Consider the following 23594-nt stretch of genomic DNA (forward strand, 5'->3'; position numbering starts at 1 on the left):
CTGAAAGAGAGTAACTGCCCTTGGTAATCCTTCATAGCTGTCCGTCAGAAATTTTGTTGGACAGTCATCGCACACTGAAATCCTTCAGTCCTTCAGGTAATTACCATCTTGGGAATTAAACGATTGAAGATATGTGCATGCTCCATCAAAAATTAACGACGACGATGAGAGGGCAGGAGATCGCCACGAAGATTCTGCTTTCAAAATAGTAGAATTACAACCGGGTTGTGACAACGTGCCAATGCCATAGTATGTCTTTTTAGGGAGGACGGTTCCACAAATATGATCATGTTCTTGACAGTAATGCTGTGTGCTGTTACGGGAGGAAAAAAGTCCGTTGTGAATTCACTATGTTCTGCTCAGGCTTTATATCTTACAAGGCGTTGCGCTAATCAACTGGTCTTGGTACTGCTACTGGAAGACGTTCAACTTAAACTTCAAGCAGCACCCATACTAATTAATGTAGTAGAAGTAAGCTTACTTGAACTTAATTTGTAGAAGGGGCCTCCAACATTTTGCACACAAACCTAACAAGAGATTGTTAGCTTTGCTCTTAAACGATTTATTACAAGTTCACCCAATAGTCATAATTTTATTCGCAGTGGCTACACTTACGCCGTCCGTAACTTTTCCCTTCTTTGCTTTGCTTACGCCACAAAGCATTTCCCCGCCAGGGCCGCGCTCTACTTCCGGTTTGATCCGGTTTGGGCGGCCATTTTAAAGCGTGGGTCGAGTGAGGACAGACGTGTTCAACAGTTCATTAGTAGTGGTTGTGCGAGTAGGAAGTACGATCGAGTCCGGCTTCGACAGGTTGCAAAAAGTTATCTCGGACTTTGAAACGAACGCGTTCGTCCAGCTCTACGTTCGGTCGTCGCGAACCCTGCAGACGCTCTCCCATCCCTCTCTCTCTTTCTCTCTTCCTTTATGGTGATCCATCCATCTCTCTCTCTCCCACCCCCCCCCCCCCCCCCCCCCTTCTCCACCCAAGTGTTCAAAGGATGCACTATTGCACAAATCGTTATACAAATGATAACGTGCAGGTGAGTGGCCTACCCTTCAAAATGGTCACGGGTTACAGTAGGCCTGCAGGCTACGACAGTAAAATGGCGTCACTGATGCCGTAACTGCCGCATGTCCCTGTAGTGATACGTGGGATCACGCCGCGCCGTAATCAAAGTATGGCCGACTGACTCTACGACGTGGAAAAGGTGTAACCGAAGCCTGCAGTGAGCGGGTTACGACAGTAAAATGATGTCATGCCGTAACTATAGAATTTCTGAGTCGACTTACGACTTGAAAAAGGCGTAACAGTAGCCTCTACCAATTTTATTAGAGAAGGAACTTTTCAGCGGGCGAACTATAATTATAACATAAACACAGTTTGACTCGATTTGATGGTTATAGAATAAGAAAAACAAAGTTTGGACCCAAACTAAGACCGAACTGTTTTCTATTGTTCGCAACAGGAAGTCGCCATCGTTCATGGGCACACGACTCCTATTAACCCTTCTCAAGAGTGAAGTCCCTTTTGTTGTTGTTCAGGCATGGGAATTGTCCGCCGAACGGCGGATTTCCGCCGATTTTTTTTTTTGTTCCGCCGAAAATGCAAAAGTGTCCGCCGAAAAAATAAAGGGGGGAGGCACACAAAAAAAGCACCGGTTACTTTGGCCTTTGCGCAAAAGCCCGCGAAAACTTTCCGTACTTTGTTCACGCACTGCTACCGCCCGCCTCAGTTATTGAACTTTTATGTTTGCAGATTGCACAGATTGTGTTACAAGTTACATTTTCCTGTTTGTCTCAACAGATCAATTTTTTTACAAATTTAATCCATATAATACATGTATATATTTTTTTCTTTAAAAAAGCAAAAATTGGTACATTTTTGTACTAAAAACTCTGATTCTAAAAACAGAATTTAATGGCAAACTTGGAGCTCAGATGACACCAGATTGCACCATCTGGGTTCTTTGGAGAAACAAATTTTTCCGGGGGGGCATGCCCCCGGACCCCCTAGTAAGGCTAGGCGCTTCGCGCCGTCGACTTGACGCTTCGCGTCTTCAGTTATAAATTTTCCGCCTTTTTTAAAATTGTCAATTCCCATGCCTGGTTGTTAGTTGCTTGTCTGTCGATACGACGTGAAGCAGGCATGTTATGGCATCTGTGATCAATTATTCATTACTGCGACCAACTAGGTTTTCATATATATATATAGACACGAACTTGTCACTGATGTGCAGGCTGGACTTTGCTCTTTTCCTTTTGCTTTCGTCTGATTACGTCGTTCAAACGGACCCGCAAATAATGACAACAAAAGAGACTTCCCTCTTGATAAGGGTTTACGGGAGTTGTGCGTCCACGAACGATGTCGACTTCCAGTTGCGAACATCAGAGAACAATAAATTTTGGGCAAGTACGACCAGTTCGGACTTCAGTAGGGTCCAAACTTTGTTTTTTCTTATTCTAGCCAAGCCTTTGTGGTCCATCGAATCGAGTCAAACTGTTTTAAGTTCGCCCGCTGAAAGGTTCCTACTGTATTATAACTATTTGGTGACATCATCAATCGTTTAAGAGCACAGCTAACTTTCTCTAGTTAGGTTTGTGTGCAAAATGGGGCCTCCCAAAGTAGATGGACTTCCTGCAGGTGATTTTACTGTCTACAGGGAATGGACCCGGGTGGAACTCAACCTATTGCAAAAGAGAACACACTCAATCTCGTGCCCTGTACACAAGACTGCCATAAACTGTGAAGTTCAAATTCACTTTGATAAGACTGAATTAGTGAATTCGCCATGATCAAATTATGCACATATCAATTGACTATTCTGGTATTCAGCAGTGTATTCTTCTTCTTCTTCTTCGTTCGTGGGCTGAAACTCCCACGTACACTCGTGTTTATTGCACGAGTGGAATTTTACATGTATGACCGTTTTTTACCCCGCCATTTAGGCAGCCATACGCCGTTTTCGGAGGAAGCATGCTGGGTATTTTCGTGTTTCTATAACCCACCGAACTCCGACATGGATTACAGGATCTTTTTCGTGCGCACTTGGTCTTGTGCTTGCGTGTACACACGGGGGTGTTTGGACACCGAGGAGAGTCTGCACACAAAGTTGACTCTGATAAATAAATCTCTCGCCGAACGTGGGGACGAACTCACGCTGACAGCGGCCAACTGGATACAAATCCAGCGCGCTACCGACTGAGCTACATCCCCGCCCCCCCTGCAGTGTGTTGAACAGCTGACAGCACAGGGAGACCCTGTTGCACTGGCCGAGTAGTCATATCTGGACACATTATGTTACTTTGGCAGCAAACTATGATTTGTCGCATCTCTTTATTACTATTACAGTACAGTATATTAGGGTTCATTCATGGTAACTAAAGTGACAAAACCATCTTTTTAGCAGTTTGGATTGAATGCTTGTGTTGTGTTTTTCATTGCTTCTCCAAAAATTTATGTTCACTTGAAGTTTATTTTTGTGGTTTTTTTAAAATAAATTTTACAGAAATATATTTTGCTGTGTCATTTTGTTTCAGTTGTCCTTCTCGTTCCTATGTCAACGCTGTAAACTCCATGATCCATCCCATCTCCATCTCTTCAGAGTCTGCTTTATCTCTCACTTCTTCACTGGCAATTAAGATCTGATGATGACACCATTCTGTTTCGCAAACTGACTTGATGGATACCAAGAAGTCTGATCATGCGTACCCGAAACACAGGCGCTGTTCACCTGAAAAACAGAGTTCTGAGGGTGTTTTTCCACCTTTAGTCACAGGTGAACAGAATGAAAAGCCAAAGCAAGCCTCTCGAAGATGTCTCCCGGCAAAGGCAGACATGCCTTTGGATTTGGGAAAAGACTGTTGTGAAAATGAAAAAGGGATGACATCATTTTCAGCAGTTCTTGGTCATGCACACAAAGATCACACTTACCTGAATTCTTCACAGCAGAAAAAATCATGTGCCGTTCCAGCGCCCTTGGGTGTTCAAGGCATGGCTTCATCTTCAGCAAGAAAAATGGCAAAACGAAGGAAAACCAAGAAGCAAAATAACAGAGACACGGATCATATGTATAATACAAGGAGAACAGAGAGCGCAGAAACTCCGACTTCTGAAAAACCCACCAGAAACACGGATCATTTGTACAACTTGAGAAAGGTAGAAGTCCCTGCGGAGACCTTGATCAAACGGCCGAACAACAGGGACACTGACCACCTGTACAACTTACAGACATCGAAAACACAGCCTCAGGAAACAAGGGTCGAGACGACAGGAGTTTCAGTTGGTGCTGATGCAGGAAGGGGAGCGAGGAAGGGAGTGGGTAGGGGACCTGCAGATGTTGACAAGAGAGTGGTGGACAAAGACCACATGTATCAGCACAACAGCAGGAAAACCAGAGACAGACTGGACAAGGGAGGGAGAGCCGCCAAGAGGAAGCTCCAGCCTCCGGAAAATGTAGTCACAGCTGTCACTTCCCGGAAAAAAAGGTCTGTGCTAAGAGTTCCGGAAAGCCTTAAAAGCAGTCTTACTAATCAGGGAAGACAGAAGAGAAGTTGTTCAAATGCTGCATACATATCACGGACCGACATCAGCGCGACAGTGAGTGCAGCAAGCGCGGTGACTGTCGGGTCAGAAATATCAGAGCAGTCAGTCATTGAAGAAGCTGTGTATGGGGATAAGGTCTGTTCCATATCACTACAGAGAGAAATGGTGGCGGATCCACTCAGTGAACATGGCCACACGACTGTGCAATGCAAGGGCACCAATGTTCTGCAGGCATCATCTTCATCTCTGCTTGCCTCCAGCAGCACCTCTACAAACAAACGTATTGGTCCCGCTCAATCTGACAATGGCTCAGACCGCATGTGTGAAGATGATAGTAGTAGGTCTGGCGTATTCCACATTGACCACATGTACGTCCACGCAGATTACCTGGACAATGAGGGGTCAGAGGACTCCAAGGTGGGTTTGACCGGGGAGGGCTACAAGCAGGAGCACAGTTACGCCTATTCCGAAGAGATTCGTTACGACGCCTGCAAGAACTGTTCTCAGCTTGTTCAGCAGTTGATCGGCACCATTCGCCAACAGAAAGATCATATCGGGGACTTGAAGAAACAGTTGCAAGTTGCCCATGCCAAGAATAAACTCTTGTCTACTATGTTCAGTAATCAGCTTGAAGATGTGAACTGATTTTCTTCCTGCCTTCACTTGAAAGAATGTCATTGTTTGACAGGAATCTGGATGTTTGATGTCTGTGACAGAAGTTTGATTTTTTTATGATATATCTTTTGGATATCATAGTGTAATGCTATCAAGATATAAGCCTCTTGATGGATAAAACTTCAAATGGATGGAATGAATGCAAGTTTCCCTGAGCAGAATAGATTGAGAAAGGATGAAAGTGTGGGTAATCCGTTCTATCACAACAACAGAAGCTTCTGCCTGATACTGTGGTTGCTGCCACGTTCTCTGTGCCTCTCGCCAAGTTAGCTCTTGATCTGCTTTATGATATGCCAAAATATGACAGGTTGCAGTTTTCAGCATTGTGCACTTCTCTTTATTGAGCTTTATGATTGTTACTATTAGTCCTAATAACACACTTTCATCAATTGCATAGGCCAGAGTTTATATCATAAACCCATTCTACTAGTACCAGCTGTTTCAGGCATAACAATACCATAGTGAGGCGCATTATTAAAAGAGTTAAATCATTAGTGTCTATATATATATACTTGTATTTATGAGTCTTTTTGTTTATATAACTAGATGGATACCCGCTTTGCCGGTTGAGTGGCGCACCAATACCATGCTTCGCCGGGTACCCGGCTTCGCAGGGCGCACCGTACGCGATTGACGCCACACGAAGGAAGGTAGATAAACGCGCAAAACACTGGAGAAGATAAGGAAGAGTTACTGGGAATGGATGTACAGAAAAACCAAAATCGGTTCAGCGCTGCGCGCTGAGAGCACATGTTGAAAATTTTCATCGAGCAGATTGTGTCCGGGGTCTACCTGAATATGACCACCAAATTTGAAGCAGATCCATCGAGAACTTTGGCCGTGCATAGCGAACAGACAGACAGAAAGACAGAGACAGACACACACACACAAGCCGTATATAGATATAGACTAGAATGAATACCCGCTTCGCCGGGTAGCTGGCTTCACCGGGAAGAAGTACTTAGAGCCGTACGCCGGCTTCGCCGGGTCCGAACAATGGACCCGCCAAGCTTAGGTCCCTCCCAGATTCGTGGAATGGGAACAGCACGAAAATGATTCAGTGGCCATAATGCCATTCCTGACCATATCGAGTCCCATCCTTGTCGACGAATGTAACCGTGTTAATCACCTTTGGAGGCGAACTCCACTCAAACAGGACTGAGCAAGTTAGAGCTTATCTCTAAGCCCTTTTGAACTGTTATGGCTTCTCAAAGGAAGGCCAGTACATAAAATTACACAAAAGCCGCCAGACCACATCACAAACAGAACTGAACAATGCACAGGTGTTGCTCACATAGAGACACACACACACACACACACACACACACACAAACACAGAGAAGCCGTATCTATAGAGAGATAGATGACAGTGTATTTTTCGCGTGGCTATAAATTGATTCGACCTTTGCACTTTTACAGTGAGGATAATTTACGGGTCCAATTTACGTTCTGGACACTGCGGTGACCTTCTAAAAATAGTAACAGAACGCCGGGAATATCCGAAGATGCCCCCTGCACCATACGAAGGAAGGGAGGTAAACGCTGAAAACATGGAGAAGATGAGAAGATAAGGAAGAGTTACTTATAATGGTGAAATGAACACAAAAACCAAATTCGGTTCAGCGCTGCGCGCTGAGAGCACGTGTTGAAATATCTCATCGATGATATTGTGTCCGGGGTGTAGCTGAATACGGTGTCCAAATTTGAAAAAGATCCACCGAGAACTTTGGCGTTGTGATGTGGTGTAGCGGCTTTGGTGTGTCGGTATGGGGGCCCGGGTAGCTGAGGTGGAACCAAAATCGGTTCAGCGCTGCGCGCTGAGAGCACGTGTTGAAATATCGACCAGGTTGTGTCCTGTCCCGGGTCTACCTGAATATGCCCACCAAATTTGAAGCAGATCCATCGAGAACTTTGGCCGTGCATCGCGAACTCAGAGACACGCACACACACACAGACAGACAGACAGACAGACACAAGTCGTATATATATATAGATACATATTTTACAATCATTAGCGAGGGGTGGAAGTGTCAGGAACAGTAACATCAACAAAATGTTTTGTTTTTATCCAAAGTAATGAGATCATTCATTATAGGACATTGGTTCGAATCCTGGCTTTATCCCTATGCTAGGAAATTCAGAATAAATGTGTAATGTAATATGTGTACTTCATTTTCAGAATGTTGTCTGTTTGTTTTCTAAATAATTTTTATTTTGCTATGTTCTTAAAAAAAAGATGTGATTGTTTGGATGTATGTATAACACGATGGGAATGGATTGTTTGGCTGATTGAACGAAAGCATTTGAAAAAATTCCCGCAGTGGGGCACTGCGGTTATGAAATTAAAGGCCCCTCCTGTTTTTGGAACCGCAGGAGCTTTCTAGTTTGCTGTTAGGTAGATTTTTGGTTCCTCTTTCCTGTCATGCTCTCTTTTTCTTCATGAATTCTTTTCTTTTTTCTGCCTTCTTGCTCATTCACCTGTATTTTTTCCAAAAATCTCTTCTCTTGCCGCTTGTCTCGCGATTCATGTATAGTTTAATCTGTTGGTGTTCTGATGTAAGTCCAGCAGTAGATAGGTTAAGCCTATTTTAACATACTGGAAACTGGTAATCTTCCAGTAGGTATTAATTTAGTTTTACTAAAGCCTGCTGGGACACAAGTAATGGGTTAGTGCATTTGTAAACAGGAATCGCTTGACAAGTGGCCCCCTTCATCCCCCCCTTCCTCGTCCTGATATGGCTCTGCGTAGTCGGCTGGACGTTAAGCAACAAATAAACAAACAAACAAACAATTTGAAAAAATATTCGGCATGTAAGAGTTGCACATGTGTCATGTGACCAAGTGGAATGCCCACATCTGCTATGATGCAGTCCAAGAATAAAACAAACAACAAAAACCACATGCACATATAATATGTACTTGTTATTTTCTGCATAGTTATAGCTTCGGACTGGATACCGTCGTTCAAAGAGAAATAGGAACAGGTTTCAACCTACAGGCATGAATCTGGACCATCTGAGATTGAAATGTGAGCTTGTCATGCAAATGCCATAGGATATGAACATGCATACAGCCCCATAGCTTCTGTGAGATTGTTACACAAATCCTATAGATCACAAACATAGATCACAAACATCAGGCCTGGGAATGATACACCTTTCGTCGTAAATACGACGAAGTCCTTTTCTAAATGTGTAAGAAAGGAGCCTCCGTGTGCCCTTCAAAACGCTTAAAACACAACATTTTCCCGTCAGTATGCCCAAACCACTTTTACTCATTCCCAGGTCTGAAACATAGATCACAGGCATATGGCCCCATAGCTTCACTGAGATTGAGACTGGCATACATACAGCATACAAACTTGCATGCCACCAAGAAAAAGTCATGAAAATGCATTTGCATACATGTATATATTATAAATACACGCATGTCTGAATGGTGTGTTCTTGATATTCAACAAAATTATTACTTGTTTTTGTGTTTTTATTAAACTTGTACAAAGTAAAATGAAAAGGAAAAAATGTTGCCCGTTATTTGCTGATTCTTTTATTTTTTGCATGCATATACACACAAACACACCAAACATGATTAGTTTTGCTTATATACTGTGTGTGTGCTTCCTGTTTGAATGAATCAGAATGTGCTCGGTGTAACATGTCAAACAAAAAGACATCACATATATATGTTTATAATCTAAGACTCAAAACAAAATTCTTTCATGTTTTCTTTATTTCTGGATATATATATTATATTCGGTTTTTTTAAATGCATGAATATCGTCCAAGTTAGTTTCTCACAACCAAATACTCTTGCTGAAAACAAACCAACAACCACAAAAAACTTTTTTTTTTTTTTAAATCATTCCATTTCCCTTAGCTATCTTTCATAAAATGCACACAAAAAACCCTTTCCCAAAGAGAATGCCATGTACATGTACAAAACTTTTGCACTCTCATATGTTCTATCGAAATAGTAAGAAACATACATGTTCAAATGCTGTAAACAGCAACCTGTTGCCCAAAAAGAGACAGTGTCCCAACAAAAGGAGTCCGGTACAATAGAGAAAGCTAAAGCCTTTTTTTTAATTAGTGGTACCTGCCATGTGAGGCAACTCTGATGAGAGGACACCTCCAATACAAGTACACTTTTCGCTGTCTCTGTGTCTGTTATCTTTACCAAAATGTGCATGTACAGGATAAAAATAACAGGCTAACCCAATCATAAACTCGGATAAGACCATAAATCGCAATTGATTTAATCCTTTTTATTTTAATATCTACACATATTGTAAAGATGTATATAACTAAAATGATGGGACATAAATTTCTCACAGCAGATGCATGCAGACTTTATAGAGAATACTACATGGCTTGCTGTGTCGTACCAGATTTACACGAGTTTGTTTTTTTAAATATTGAACTCCGAGCGAAAGCGAGCTGTTCACTATTTGAAAAAGCAACGAGTGTAAATCTGGTACGACACAGCAAGCCATGTAGTATTCTGTTTATCCTACATACTGTACTTACGTGTATTTTACTGAAAATGTCCTGCAGTCGAGGCAGCTAAATTGAAGACGCTTGTTTTGGAACCTCGATCTCTTCTAGAGCCTCGTGCAATCTATTACGTCAAAGCAAAGAAACGTCACTCTGAAAGTGTGGCGTGACGTGTTAGTTCTAAATATTCATGGAGGGTAATTAGCGAGCGCAATTTTTTTTCTATTATGACGTTTGTCTCGGTGACTTTGGCACCAAAAGCAGTGGAAAAACAGGTCCCTGCCAGACTTGCTTGACATGACCTCATTTACATGATATACACACGTGTGATTTGAACGATTATTATCTCACGGGTGTCTCTAGCTCTCTCACATATGTAGGATAAATAGCCTTGTGCAGATAACTGGAGCTATGGAGCTGTAAGCTGTAACAGCAACCTGTTGCAAAAACAAAGACAGTGTCTAAACAAAAGGGAGTCCGGTACAATAGAGAGAGCTACAGTGTTTTTTTGTTTTTTTTATTGGGAACAGGAAAAAAAAAAACAGGCTTATCCAAGCATAAACTCTGAAAAGACCATAAATGGCAATATGATTAAATCCTTTTTATTTTAATATGTACACATATTGTAATAATTTATATAACTAAAATTATGGGACACAAATTTCTCACAGCAGGTGCATGCATGCAAGCTTTGTAGCCTTATGCAGATAACGTACCAACTGAAGCGCAAGCCTCATTTCTCACTTTTTCCGAACAGAACCCAAACTTTTTCTTGCTAAAGATAAAGCATCTCTACAGACAAGTCAACTTAAGGCACGAAGTGCATACACACACACATAAACTTACATCACATGGCAACAGTTGATCAAATATTTGCCAGATACTTTATGCAGAACAGAAGTAGGTTTTGAATGAACCACTGCCATTATATCTTTTTTCCCCCATAAATTTTAACATCACATACTGTCAATATGAATAAAACAGGCAGTTTCAAATCTGTGCGAGTGATAAATAATAATTTGGTTGTCTTAAAACTGCATGATCCTTAAAGCACATCACACTGGGAACTATTTTGTTTTGATTTTTATTGTAACATTACATGTAGCAGCTCCTGGTCAAACCGGCACGGTTGGCCTAGTGGTAAGGCGTTCGCCCCGTGATCGGGAGGTTGTGGGTTCGAACCCCGGCCGGGTCATACCTAAGACTTTAAAATTGGCAATCTAGTGGCTGCTCCGCCTGGCGTCTGGCATTATGGGGTTAGTGCTAGGACTGGTTGGTCCGGTGTCAGAATAATGTGACTTTCTTTCTTTATTTGGTGTTTAACGTCGTTTTCAACCGTTCAAGATTATATCGCGACGGAGGGAAGGGGGGTGATGAGATAGAGCCACTTGTCAATTGTTTCTTGTTCACAAAAGCACTAATCAAAAATTTGCTCCAGGGGCTTGCAACGTATACTGTTCAAAAAAAGAAACGCATAGTTGCTACTTGCCAAATTTGTTTTATTTTTCGAAAAAATTAACAGAAAATCCAATATTTAGATTATTTGTTTGAAATTTGGTATGGACACAGTTGAATGCACACACAGTTCATTTGCATCTTCAAATCAATCAGTCAATCAATACGATTGGGTGCCGAGGCTGTCAAGTCAGTAGGGGGTGTGACTGCCTTGAGCAGCAACAACTGCCCGGCACCTTCTGGGCATGGACTGGATCAGATGCCGGATATCTTGCTGTGGGATGGTGTCCCACTCCTCCTGAAGTGCCTGCAATAGATCGCGGTGATTTGCCGGCGCTTCTTCTCGCCTGCGCACACGTCTGTCCAATTCATCCCAGAGGTGTTCTATCGGGTTCATGTCTGGCGACATGGATGGCCAGGGAAGCACCTGGACATGGTGGTCGGTGAGGAACTGGGTGGTGAGTCGTGCTGTGTGCGGGCGAGCGTTGTCCTGCTGGAATATAGCATCCTGGTCAGCCAGAAGAGGAAGGGCGTGTGGGCGCAGAATTTCCTCCACGTATCGCTGGGCAGTTATGCGCCCTTGGACGTGCACCAGGGTGCTCCTTCCAGCGGTATTGATCGCCCCCCACACCATTTTTTTTTTCCATTTTTTTCCCATTTTTCATTACTTTATTGTCCCATCGCTGGAAAATTTGGGTCGCTTCCTCCCAGTGGAAAGCTAGCAGCAACGGAGTCGCGCTACCCAGGTGTCTGCGTGTTTAGGTGTATTCAGCCACCTGCACTTATGGCAGAATGACCAAGGTCTTTTACGTGCCATTGTGATGACACGGGGGTGGGACATGGCTTCCGTCTCTGGGTCTGCACATAAAGTTGACCCGTGTCCGTCCCGGCCCGAATTCGAACCTGCGACCTTCCGATCACAAGTCCAGTGCTCTACCATCTGAGCTACCGGGCCTGCATGACGCCTCCACCACCATGAACGGGTGCCTAATCCACACAGTTGGGCGCGTAACGTTCGTTTACTCTCCGGTAGACCCTCCTCCGACCATCATGTCGCAGGAGCAGGAAGTAGGACTCGTCGCTGAACCACACGTGTCTCCAGTGATTCCGGACGGTCCAGCGAAGGTGCTGGTTGCCCCACTGCACTCGGTTCTGGCGATGGCGGCGGGTGAGGACAGCTCCTCTGTGAGGTCTGCGAGCTCTCAAACCAGCTTCATGCAGGCGGTTCCGCACGGTCTGGTCCGATAATCGGTGTGGCCCGGGGAGAGCCTGGACAGAAGATGAGGCCGACAGGAAACAATTCCGGAGGTGGCGGAGCCGTATGAAGCGGTCGTGAGGAGCAGTTGTCGCCCTGGTCTTCCCGCTCGTGGCAAGTCAGCAACGGAGCCAGTGGCTTGAAACCTGACCCACAGTCTACTGATGGTGCTCTGGGACACGTGGAAGTGCCTGGCGATTGCACTTTGACTTTGGCCTGCTTGTAAACGACCCAATGCAATTTGGCGGTCTTCTCTGCTCAATCGGGCCATCTTTCGTCGCTGAATTGTCGTCTGATTTCTTTGTGGCGAACAATCCGCTTTTATGGGTTTTGGAAGACATGGTGAGAGCTCAATATTCCCCGAGTTTCACGAGATTACACTGAAGCATGATGAGTGGTCGTGCCAAATGAGCAATTTTGACATTGTAGCCACTGATAACGCATGCGTCACGTGCAGAGCTCACTTGTGGCAATGGACGAAAGGTCGACGACCAGATAAACATTTTCTGCAGTTTGGTGGATATCCTTGTAGCCATATAACTAAATTAACCAAACATTACAAGCTATGCGTTTCTTTTTTTGAACAGTATATTACCTTACTGGGAGAATGCAAGTTTCCAGTACAAAGGACTTAACATTTCTTACATACTGCTTGACTAAAATCTTTACAAACATTGACTATATTCTATACAAGAAACACTTAACAAGGGTAAAAGGAGAAACAGAATCCGTTAGTCGCCTCTTTCGACATGCTGGGGAGCATCGGGTAAATTCTTTCTCGTCCCAACCAATATGAGACTCCCCCTAACCCGCGGGGGGCAATAATGTGACTGGGTGAGACATGAAGCCTGTGCTGCGACTTCTGTCTTGTGTGTGGCGCATGTTATATGTCAAAGCAGCACCGCCCTGATATGGCCCTTCGTGGTCGGCTGGGCGTTCAGCAAAAAAAAAAAAAAAAAAAGCTCCGGGTCATTTTTGAGCCAAGAGTAAGTACTACTATTAGGAACATCTTGCAGGGTTGAAATTTACACTTCATATACTAATGAAATGTACAATAACAATTAAATGAGATGTACATGCTAACAAGAGGATAAAAATAAGTCCCCCCCTTCTTTTTATCAGACACCATAAAGACATATTAGAAGGAACAATTTTTTTTTTTTTTAACAACATCCACATAAACGGGAAATGGTTAACGCCAAATCAAATCGGATTCCAGGTAGAAACATCACAACGGAACTATTATATTATTGTGCCTTATGGTCATTCTTTCTTTCTTTATTTGGTGTTTAACGTCGTTTTCAACCACGAAGGTTATATCGCGACGGGGAAAGGGGGGAGATGGGATAGAGCCACTTGTCAATTGTTTCTTGTTCACAAAAGCACTAATCAAAAATTTGCTCCAGGGGCTTGCAACGTAGTACAATATAACCTTACTGGGAGAATGCAAGTTTCCAGTACAAAGGACTTAACATTTCTTACATACTGCTTGACTAAAATCTTTACAAATATTGACTATATTCTATACAAGAAACACTTAACAAGGGTAAAAGGAGAAACAGAATCCGTTTGTCGCCTCTTACGACATGCTGGGGAGCATCGGGTAAATTCTTCCCCCTAACCCGCGGGGGGTCCTTATGGTCATACCGGCCAGACGGTATGCAGGAAGGAACACTATATATAACAAGACTAAATGGCAAATAAGAAACTGAGCAAGGTACAGTATGAACAAACAGAAATATCTCAGCATGATTATCACTACATGTAATACTCTTCCTTCTGATTCTGTGCAAAAACTAACAAGGACATCAACAGATCAATCATCTGAAAAGATACCCTGACCACATATATATATCAACACAACAAATACTAGAGTAAAGTGGATCAAAGTAAAGCAAGTACCGAAACTAATCTGACACTGAAGAAAAGTATACATGAGCTGCACTATATTAAAACATATATCACAACTTCTAGTAATTTTAAAAGACGGTAATATCAAAGAAAGAACCATTAAACTACAAACACCAAGGTCACACATCATTTTAGCTTTGGTAAGAGTGATGGGTGCAATGCATTTCTGGAAATATTGTAAGTTATTCTGATTAATGGTGATGTTTTGGCTATGGAGTACAATTAATCTATGTGCATCCACACCATAACAAATAGGTTAAGAAATACCACAAAAAGGTTAACAGATTAAAGAAATGGAATTCACCAAAAAATTGAAACCAATCACACACACACAAGTACGGAACAGATCACAAGTGTTAAATATAATGTAATATATCAAGTACATTAAGGAGAGATCACAGCAGCATTAAAATCAGTCGCATAAAAGTCAGATCCACTATTTAAAAAAAAGAAGTTGTCCATACTAATTCGTACATCAGTTTAACAGTTACAGACAAGAATCACAGTTTGCACATTAACAGTTTGCGGAGAAAATGGTACATTTCTACTTTTAGAATCTATACCTTGAAAGTCTGCAACCAGAAATTACCTGGATAATATATTGTGAAACTAAGAATATCACCAATGCGAACTGAATGCAGGAGTTGTTTGGTGTTTTTTTAAAAATTTGTTTTTACTAACAGCAGACTCAATGTTTCTTTGTTGTCGGAAAGCAACAGTGAACTCATTTGTGCAGAAACTTTAGCTGCTGCATCTACAAGGCATGCTTGTGCATATTTTAAGGAGCATATGTGTTGCATAAGGAAAATTGCCCTGGCAACATTAATTTACCAGAGAACTGCTCATACATGGCATAACTCATGTATCACCCAATTGTAATAGTATGGTGTTAGGTGTTTGTATTCGGAGGCTATTGTAGGGTCACACTCTCAGCCACATCAGACGAATGTCTATCACTAAGTTTATTCATTAAAGTATAGAGCATAAGATACAAGCAGCATACAGTAACAGAGCTGAGCACAGAGTGAAACTCATTAGCATAAGGATGCTGTGCTGGAAGAAGTTTAGGGTGCACAATGTACTCTTATTCTAACTGATGATACCAGACCGTGGAAAGAGGTCTGAGAGATAACAGGAGAGGCTGGGTGGTGGCACAGTTGATAGTACTACACCAATATTAACACATTTTGGAGTAAATGAAAGCTCTGGAAGACGAGAAAGAAAATTAACAGTTATCATTTTTTTAGTCTCTTGGATAAAAATGGCCTTCCAAGTAAAAGCCCTAGAGTACACCTGGGAGTTGCAGCCCACCAACTAAGAAGACAACGAAAATGAAGAGTCTCTTGGTAAGTGAACCCTGAATGCAATAGCTAACATCAGAGTAGTTCCTCCAAAAACGGCGTATGACTGCCTAAATGGCGGGGTAAAAAACGGTCATACACGTAAAATTCCACTCGTGCAAAAAACACGAGTGTACGTGGGAGTTTCAGCCCACGAACGCAGAAGAAGAAGACATCAGAGTAAAGATTTTTTTCTGTATGGCTGGTTATATTGCACATAACCATCATCACTGGCCCAGTTTACTGGCTTTTTGGTTTGGCTGGTGACCCACTGTAGGCGACCATCGTTGCTAGTTTGAGACTGTTGACCCCCAGTCCAAGAACATTTGGACCCTGAAACAAACAACATTGGAAAATCATGATTAGATCACAGGAAGAAAGAAAATAATTAAGACAAAAATATTGAAAAATTAAGTTGAAAGATGTGAAACTGCCAGAAAGTTTTCTTTTGGCTCGTGTATAACATCACATAAAAACACACTCTCAGAACATATAGGCACATGAAGGTACACATCAATACAGTGTGTAGTGAGAAGAGCGATGTACCAAACATTTGAGTGGGTAAATTTGTAACTCAGAAGTACAAGTGATGTGTATCCTTAGCGGATGATGACATTATTCGGTTATTCCACAGAAAAACAGAAATGCATGTTTCCCGCAACATTTCTATTTTTGGTGGAATAACCGAATAATGTCATTATCCGCTAAGGATAGATGTGTATACTGAATCAAATGACACAATACTTGGCAAACAGTCATAAATGAACATGAAACATACTGTTAACAATGCAGTGTTCAACAGTCATAAGCTGCACCCACTGACTCACATAAATAAAGACATCCTTGAGAAGGTAACCGTAGGCAAGCCACGCCCCACAGCACAGACTGCCACCAACCATCAGGGGTACATCACTACCAGCTGAGCTGCCCTGCTGGACTATGTGGATCTAAACAAAGCCAAAAATATGTATGTCAATAGAAAGTTTAGTGATACACCCACATGTACATGCCACTCGTTTGGAGGAAAAAAGTGGGGCGTTAACAGCCATCTCCTTTGCTTATATGATCTCATACTCCAGAATAGAACAAGAGGGATTGAGCCGCCAGTCTCCCATCCCAACCCCAAACCAGTGTCCTGTGCCTGTGATCTAGACTGATCTACACAAAAAAGGTATATAAAAGCAGAAACATCATTATAAGTTAAACGAGCAGCTATGCTATACAAAGTTATATCATTAATGCTCGTAGTTTATAATTCAGTTGTGCTGCATTAGCGCATATGAGCACTGATCATGCCATTACAAATAAATTAATTTGCTATGTCATCATAATTAAGATGCTCAAACAAATAATGTTCATCCACCACAACATCTGTTTCCCATTCCAGCTCAATGTCTAATACCTTGTCCCTGAAATATTCGTTTACCTAACATTTGAGCAGCTGATATACAGCGTGCTTATTCACTAATCTAGGGCTGTTTTCAGTAGTGTTGATAACATGTTCCGTTTGATTAAGGGTATTCAGCTGGTATTTCCTTGTTTTCACTACCTATTTTATTCATGTTTTTATTACTTAGTTAGTGGAAGAATCTTTTGTATGTATGTTTGATGGTGTATGCTTTTAATTAAGCGTTGCTGACTATGAATGTAGATGTAAATGCTTGTATAACTGTGTTTTAATTTTAAATGTGTCAAGCGCAAAGAGCATAATTGTAAAGTTATGATGTTGCGCTATATAAATGCTCATTTATTATTATTATTATTATTATTATTAATCGTGTATGTTAATGTTATCTCAAACACGAGAGCTAAAAAAATCACTCAAAGTACTCTGAATGTATTCTGCATGAATAACATACCACACTTATAACAACATTTTGAGTCAAATTTTCGACAAACACCAGCAAGATTTTGGAAATTAATTATGAAGGAAAATTAAAAAAGATTAAAAGAATTTAAACGATTGGAGCCGAAAAGAGTTAACTCCATTCGGTAGAATATAACACCACACATTTTGAGTGACACATAAAGTATACAGCTTCCTCGATATATGCAAGTGTGACCAACAATACAGAAAAACACATCAAACAACAAAGGAGTCACACTGTGAAATTTCAAGCATGCACACAAAAAAAGGTTCACCATGTCATGATAAAGTGACTTGAGAAGCAGATTGGAAACTAACCACTGATAAGATGAGACACATAAACTTTACAACAAGTAAGAATGCTCACAATTAAAGCCTGAAAATAACCTATGCTGCTTGTTTCATGCTTGTGGGAGATATATTTTGAATGTTTGAGAAAACTGTATTGTTTTGAATGTTTGAGATAGCTTTGTATTGTGTTGATAGAGAAAAGAGAATGGTTGTGTAAAGCAATAATTTGCTTGGTGTATTGTTGAAGAAGTAATGATGTGTTTTTCCATTAAAAGAGTCCAGATTTGAATATGTGGAATTGTTTGAGTTGTCTATGTGCTGATGGTGTGCACTCTGTATGTTACAGTCTTGGCAGCATGTGCGACTTTAAATTTTTTTTTTTTTAACAGATTAGGGGTTTTGTAGTGTTTCTTCAAATTAGGGTTTCTCAGGCTTTGTCAGATTAGGGTTTTCTGGGTTTCGTAGGGTTTTTCTGTGTTTTGTAGTGCTAGGGTTTTTCTTTTTTGGGGGGGCTTTTCTGTTTTGTTATTAGAGCTGTTCTTCCTGTTATTTTTATTGAAGTAGGTTAGGCCAACAAAAAAAAATTGTCTGTTTCTGGTAACATGGCTAAAAAATATAGGGTCGGTAGGTCGGGATTATTTTTTTATTTTTTTAATTTTTTTTTTAACCCCAAATGTAGACCAATAAAACTAACTTTAAAAATCGCGCAAAGAGACTGGATTCACTATACATAGAGACAAGACACTCAACACATTTACAAATCGTCAGCGGACTTTCGTTTTCACACGTTTTTGTTGTTCATTTTCTCACCCTGACCTTTACTACCAAAAAAAATAAATAAATTTTTGAGTTTGGAAAAAAAAAGTTTAGGGTCGGCGCCGAAATTTAGGGTCGGTCGGGTGACCAGAAACAGACACATTTTTTTTTTTTGCCTTAGAGGTTAGGTTGAAGAAGAAGTTTTAGTTGAGTGTGAAACCCTTTTTGCCTCCAAAGTTCCCAATGTATTCCCAATAAGATCATATGGAATAAAAGAACCTGTTTTTAAACCTGTGTTATCTTGTTTTATTGTTTGATTTTAACAAGAAAGGGGCACACGGTTACACGTACAACAATGAAATTACTTTCTCACTACAGATAACAAAGTTGAACTGCACAACAAAGTACTCACAGCTGTCTCCATGTCACAAAGAAGAGAAAATCACAGACATTATTTTAAAGAGAAAACTGTGAAGGGTCTTCTAATGCCACTTACAGTGTCATTTCAAATCTTATATTGTTCACATATACTGGATGACCCCAGAACAACCATCTCAGACATTGTAAGATTTTATTAACAATTCAAGCACTGAACCATTAGAATATTTACCAAATTTCATGATGATGGAACTTAGCTTAACTCATTGTCTCCCAGGTACGGATATATCCGTACCCACTCATTTGGCTCTATCTGACCAGGTACGGATATATTTGCTCAGACTGTTAGCTTCAGTCGCTTCCTGTAACGTCGATCTAACGCCTGCATTCCAGCGTGTTGATGCACAGTTTCTACACAGTTACTACAATTCTGAGTGACCTGCTGCAGCACAACTGGTCTTGGCTGGATAAAAATTGGTCAACATAGGTGGGGTAGAAAGTGTTAATATTCAGTGATATAGTAATCTTAAATTGAATTTAGTTTTTGCTATTTTTCTCAATTATTCCAACACAAAAGGGTAATTTGATTGACTTCTGCTTCTTGTGTGAAGCTAATAACATTTAAGGGTATTATACAAACTACAGTATGTATCATATATCCTGCTAAGTACTTACAATGTCCAGAACTGGAGTGAGGATAAGCAACACGGACCACACAAAAAGAAAAAGTCCCAGAGTGTTGGTCAGGGCTGGAGGGTGAGGGGCGAACAGTCTCAAGTAGATCACATGACCACAGAGCATCATCGTCAGCATTAACACCTGAGTCAGCGGCCCACTCTGTCATTTCAAATTAGAACAACTTAATAATTAATAAAATGAAGTAGTTACACAAAACAAAGCAAAACAATTACAAACAAACACTCAAAGAATAGACTGTAAAGGTCCCTGTAACTTTAAGGGTACTATAGTGGTGGGTTCAGTGTTTAAGAGGCAGTACCATTGAACCCCCTCTCCCCTCCTATCCCCCTCCCTATACCCCCCTCCCCCCCAAAAAAAAACCAACCTCCAAAATCTAAGAAAATTCTGTCTAAAAAGGGAGGGATAAATTAAATCCTTTGCTTTATTCTGTTCTGACTGAAAAACTGAAATGCGAACCGCAAACCACCACCTGGCTATAGCATTAGGTATACAATTCATCAGAACAATTGAGTTATTTTATCTCTTGACAATATTTGTTGAAACCTTCAATGAAAAAAATTCCTATTAATAACTGAATCCATTTTTAGAAAACACACTGAGCATGATGTCTATATAGCCCTCACATTAAGTGTTTTGTTTTCTTTCATAAATGCATCCATTTGATATCTTTGGGGTAATAAAAACTGGCAATTAACAATGTTATTAGAACAATTTGCACTTTGAAAAATATAACCACGAACAAATTTGCTTCCAGTCAAGGTATACATATAAGATAACATGCATATGAATAAAGCTCAAGTCAATGAAAGGTGATCAATGGGGCGGGGATATAGCTCAGTTGGTAGCGCGCTGGATTTGTATTCAGTTGGCCGCTGTCAGCGTGAGTTCGATCCCAGGTTCGGCGGAAATTTATTTCACAGAGTCAACTTTGTGTGTAGACTCTCTTCGGTGTCCGAATCTCCCCCCGTGTACACTACATTGGGTGTGCACGTTAAAGATCCCATGATTGACAAAAGGGTCTTTCCTGGCAAAATTGCTTAGGCACAGTTAATAATTGTCTACCTATACCCGTGTGACTTGGAATAATAGGCCGTGAAAGGTAAATATGCACCGAAATGGCTGCAATCTACTGGCCGTATAAAATTTCATCTCACACGGCATCACTGCAGAGCGCCTAGAACTGTACCCACGGAATATGCGCGATATAAGACTCATTGATTGATTGATTGATCAACAGGATGGTTAAACTGCATAATCTTTAAAAAAAATACAGCCAGAGAAACTCACCTTTGACCTACTTACACCAATGTAGGTCAAAATGTAGAAACCCCACAACAGAACTCCAACAACATTGATCAGCACAAACGTTGAGTTGCTTACCAGCAGGCCATAGTACAGACCAAACACGGAGCTGAAACAATCAAATACAGTTTAAGCTTATTTTGCTCAGCCTTACCACAATATATTTATACCACCACAGCTTATCAGTCTAGGTTTTACATTCATTCTTCTGTTCACACATTTAACCAAAATATTACACACCAAAATTAAATCTGGCTTCTTCATAGTTCTTGTGCATTCATTTTGCAGTGAGTCATAGGGCAGTTAAAAAAAATTGCTTCAGCAAAATATTCCCACGACCTGCTCTGCATATAGATTTCAGGTGTAAGTCCATGTGAAAGCTTGACAGATCTATAACTACTGTGATATATGAATTTCTAAACAAATATATGCAAGTTAAAAAAATGTCTGCTTTGATCTGGTCATCATTACATTTTTGAATGCTTTGTCTTAATTTTGTGAGAATAGAAAGGTATACAAATGCAGTGTGTGTGTGTGTGTGTGTGTGTGTGTGTGTGTGTGTGTGTGTGTGGTGGGCACACGCATGCATGTAACTTGTCAAAGCAATACTCACTTCATTATACTGACAAGGAAAAGGATGAAGGGAACATTTTTCGTGCTGTGTGTCCGATACATCTTCAGACAGGCTGGACTGATCAGAAAAGAAGAAGTTAAAAAAAAGTGTTATTCACAAAAACTCAATTCAGTTGCGAAGGAAGATATAATTTTCTGAGAGAGAGAGAGAGAGAGAGAGAGAGAGAGAGAGAGAGAGAGAGAGAGAGAGAGAGAGAGAGAGAGAGACAGAGAGAGAGAGAGAGAGAGGATACTGGGAGGGAGATGTCTGTTGTTTACAGTTGTACATCTGTCTGAAAAACAGGTCCTAAAAGAAAGAAAAAAAAGTCTTAGAAAATTAGGTCTCAGATTTATAGCAGAGGGAGTTTTATAATGGAGGGTTCAAAAACATTATTGATACAGACCTAAAAAAAATCTGATAGATCACGACTTAAAAAGGAGAGAATCTTAAAATGGGAGTAAATTTACAGAGGTTATGAACAGAAAATCTGAGAAAACAGAGGGAGGATTCAGTCTTAGGTTTTTTAAATTTTTTGAAAGGTGGGTTCCACTGCAGTATCATTGGTATTTGCAGAACTCTAAGTTACCTAAACAACCTTGCTCTTTAACACTTTCTACACCACCTATGTTGACCAAGTTTTTTTTTAGCAGAGACCAGCTGTGCTGCAGCAGGTCACTCAGAATTGTAGTAACTGTGTAGTAACTGTGTCTTAACACACTGGAATGCAGGCGTTAGATGGACGTTACAGAAAGCGACTGACGCTAACAGTCTGAGCAGATATATACGTACCTGGTCAGATAGAGCCATATGAGTGGGTACGAATATATCCGTACCTGGGAGACAAAGAGTTAATGATAGCGTTAAAAATTGAGTCTTAAATTGACAAGGCTGACCTTCAGTGTGGCTTGCTTGACCTCTGACACTGCTATCAGGATTATCTACATCCTGAAACTACTGATAGAAGTACATGAACGCAAGCCACATACAATGTCTGATTTAGAATGTAAGAGCTAATAATGAACTTAAAGCTGCCTAGTTCTCAGTTGTTGATTCTGATAAAGCATCTCACATTTTACTGAGCTCATGTTCTCTAGAGTGCAAAGAATAAAAGAGAATCAGTTGATAGTAAAAAGTGCTTACCAAAAAAACAAAAAACAAAAGTGCGGTAGCAGTCAATCACACTTCCAAACAAGCTACCGGGCCCTCAAAACAAAGTGCAGTACTTTAATCAGTAACATGAATGAGTAATTCTGGGATCTCATTCACCAGAGGTACATGATAATTATACAACCCTTTGATAAATTGGATCTTTAATACATCACTCAAACCTTTGGAATTAATTGAAATGAATAAAATACAGGAATAACAAGTTCAGAAAATTAAAAAAAAGTTGAAAAATAAAAATAAAATAAAAATTGATAAATTCAATCTTCAATACATCACTCAAACCTTTGGTATTATTTTAAATGAATCAAATACAAAGGGGATACGAACTTGTAATTATCATTCGCTCGTGGAAGGATGCATTATAGTATAATGTATACACCAATACAGGCTTCAAAAAAATGTGTACACTTTAGAGTGTATAAGACCTGCCAAAGTAAAAACAACAACCTTGCACAGCTTTATGAATGCTTATATGTTGGCTCCACTGTGAGATTGTCTATCCTACTCCATGCACAGTATACAGCCACACTGAAAAAAGCAAACATTACACATGAAGTGAAAAAGTTCACAGGATAACGTTTGTGCTGTTGTTTTTTTGCAATGCAGTGGACGTCATTTGGTACTCACATGCCCGATGCCATGAGTGCCAAAGTTACAACAGTTGTTGTAAGTTCCACAATCTGCAACAATTCCATCGTTCTGGTATTTTTACTGCTTCGTCGGTTGCTGGAAATGGAGCACAGAGTTTGCAAGACACAGCACACAACAGAGCCACAGCACGTACTGTCCTCCTGCAGTACATGTGTACGACTACTGACACGAAATTTGCAAACTTTTGAGCGCGCCCGA

General features: G+C 40.8%; 2 protein-coding genes and 2 long non-coding RNA genes across 5 annotated transcripts in view; 2 read left to right on the top strand and 2 right to left on the bottom strand.

Moving 5' to 3' along the window:
• LOC138974665 (uncharacterized) overlaps nt 1-7385 on the top strand; it is a 300124-nt gene extending 292739 nt beyond the window's left edge. Inside the window, exon 2 of the long non-coding RNA XR_011458417.1 lies at nt 6433-7385. This is a non-coding gene — a long non-coding RNA (uncharacterized lncRNA). The remainder of the gene's footprint in view (nt 1-6432) is intronic.
• On the top strand, nt 19-5753 carry LOC138974431 (uncharacterized). The gene is made up of 2 exons (XM_070347149.1): nt 19-96; nt 3538-5753. The coding sequence occupies exon 2, from the start codon at nt 3680-3682 to the stop codon at nt 5186-5188; it is 1509 nt and encodes a 502-aa protein (XP_070203250.1). The 5' UTR covers nt 19-96; nt 3538-3679; the 3' UTR covers nt 5189-5753.
• A 1699-nt stretch (nt 7386-9084) lies between the features above and the next one.
• LOC138974658 (uncharacterized) lies at nt 9085-13365 on the bottom strand. Its single transcript, XR_011458416.1, has 2 exons — nt 9736-13365; nt 9085-9587 (listed from the first exon to the last, which is right to left on the bottom strand). It is a non-coding gene; the product is annotated as an uncharacterized lncRNA (long non-coding RNA).
• Nucleotides 13366-13684: 319 nt separating this feature from the next.
• LOC138974476 (sugar transporter SWEET1-like) lies at nt 13685-23576 on the bottom strand. 2 transcript variants are annotated; one of them, XM_070347203.1, is made up of 7 exons: nt 23373-23576; nt 22368-22411; nt 21579-21656; nt 20951-21074; nt 19640-19801; nt 16500-16619; nt 13685-16005 (listed from the first exon to the last, which is right to left on the bottom strand). In XM_070347203.1, exons 3-7 carry the CDS (start codon nt 21638-21640, stop codon nt 15913-15915), a joined length of 561 nt encoding a protein of 186 aa, XP_070203304.1. In that variant the 5' UTR covers nt 21641-21656; nt 22368-22411; nt 23373-23576; the 3' UTR covers nt 13685-15912. The 2 variants fall into 2 exon arrangements, with proteins under 2 accessions (XP_070203304.1, XP_070203298.1); XM_070347197.1 differs by lacking the exon at nt 22368-22411.
• Between the last annotated feature and the right edge of the window lie 18 nt (nt 23577-23594).

The sequence above is a fragment of the Littorina saxatilis genome, linkage group LG1 (genome assembly GCF_037325665.1).
Source record: "Littorina saxatilis isolate snail1 linkage group LG1, US_GU_Lsax_2.0, whole genome shotgun sequence".
In the NCBI taxonomy this organism is placed as follows: Eukaryota; Metazoa; Mollusca; class Gastropoda; order Littorinimorpha; family Littorinidae; genus Littorina; species Littorina saxatilis.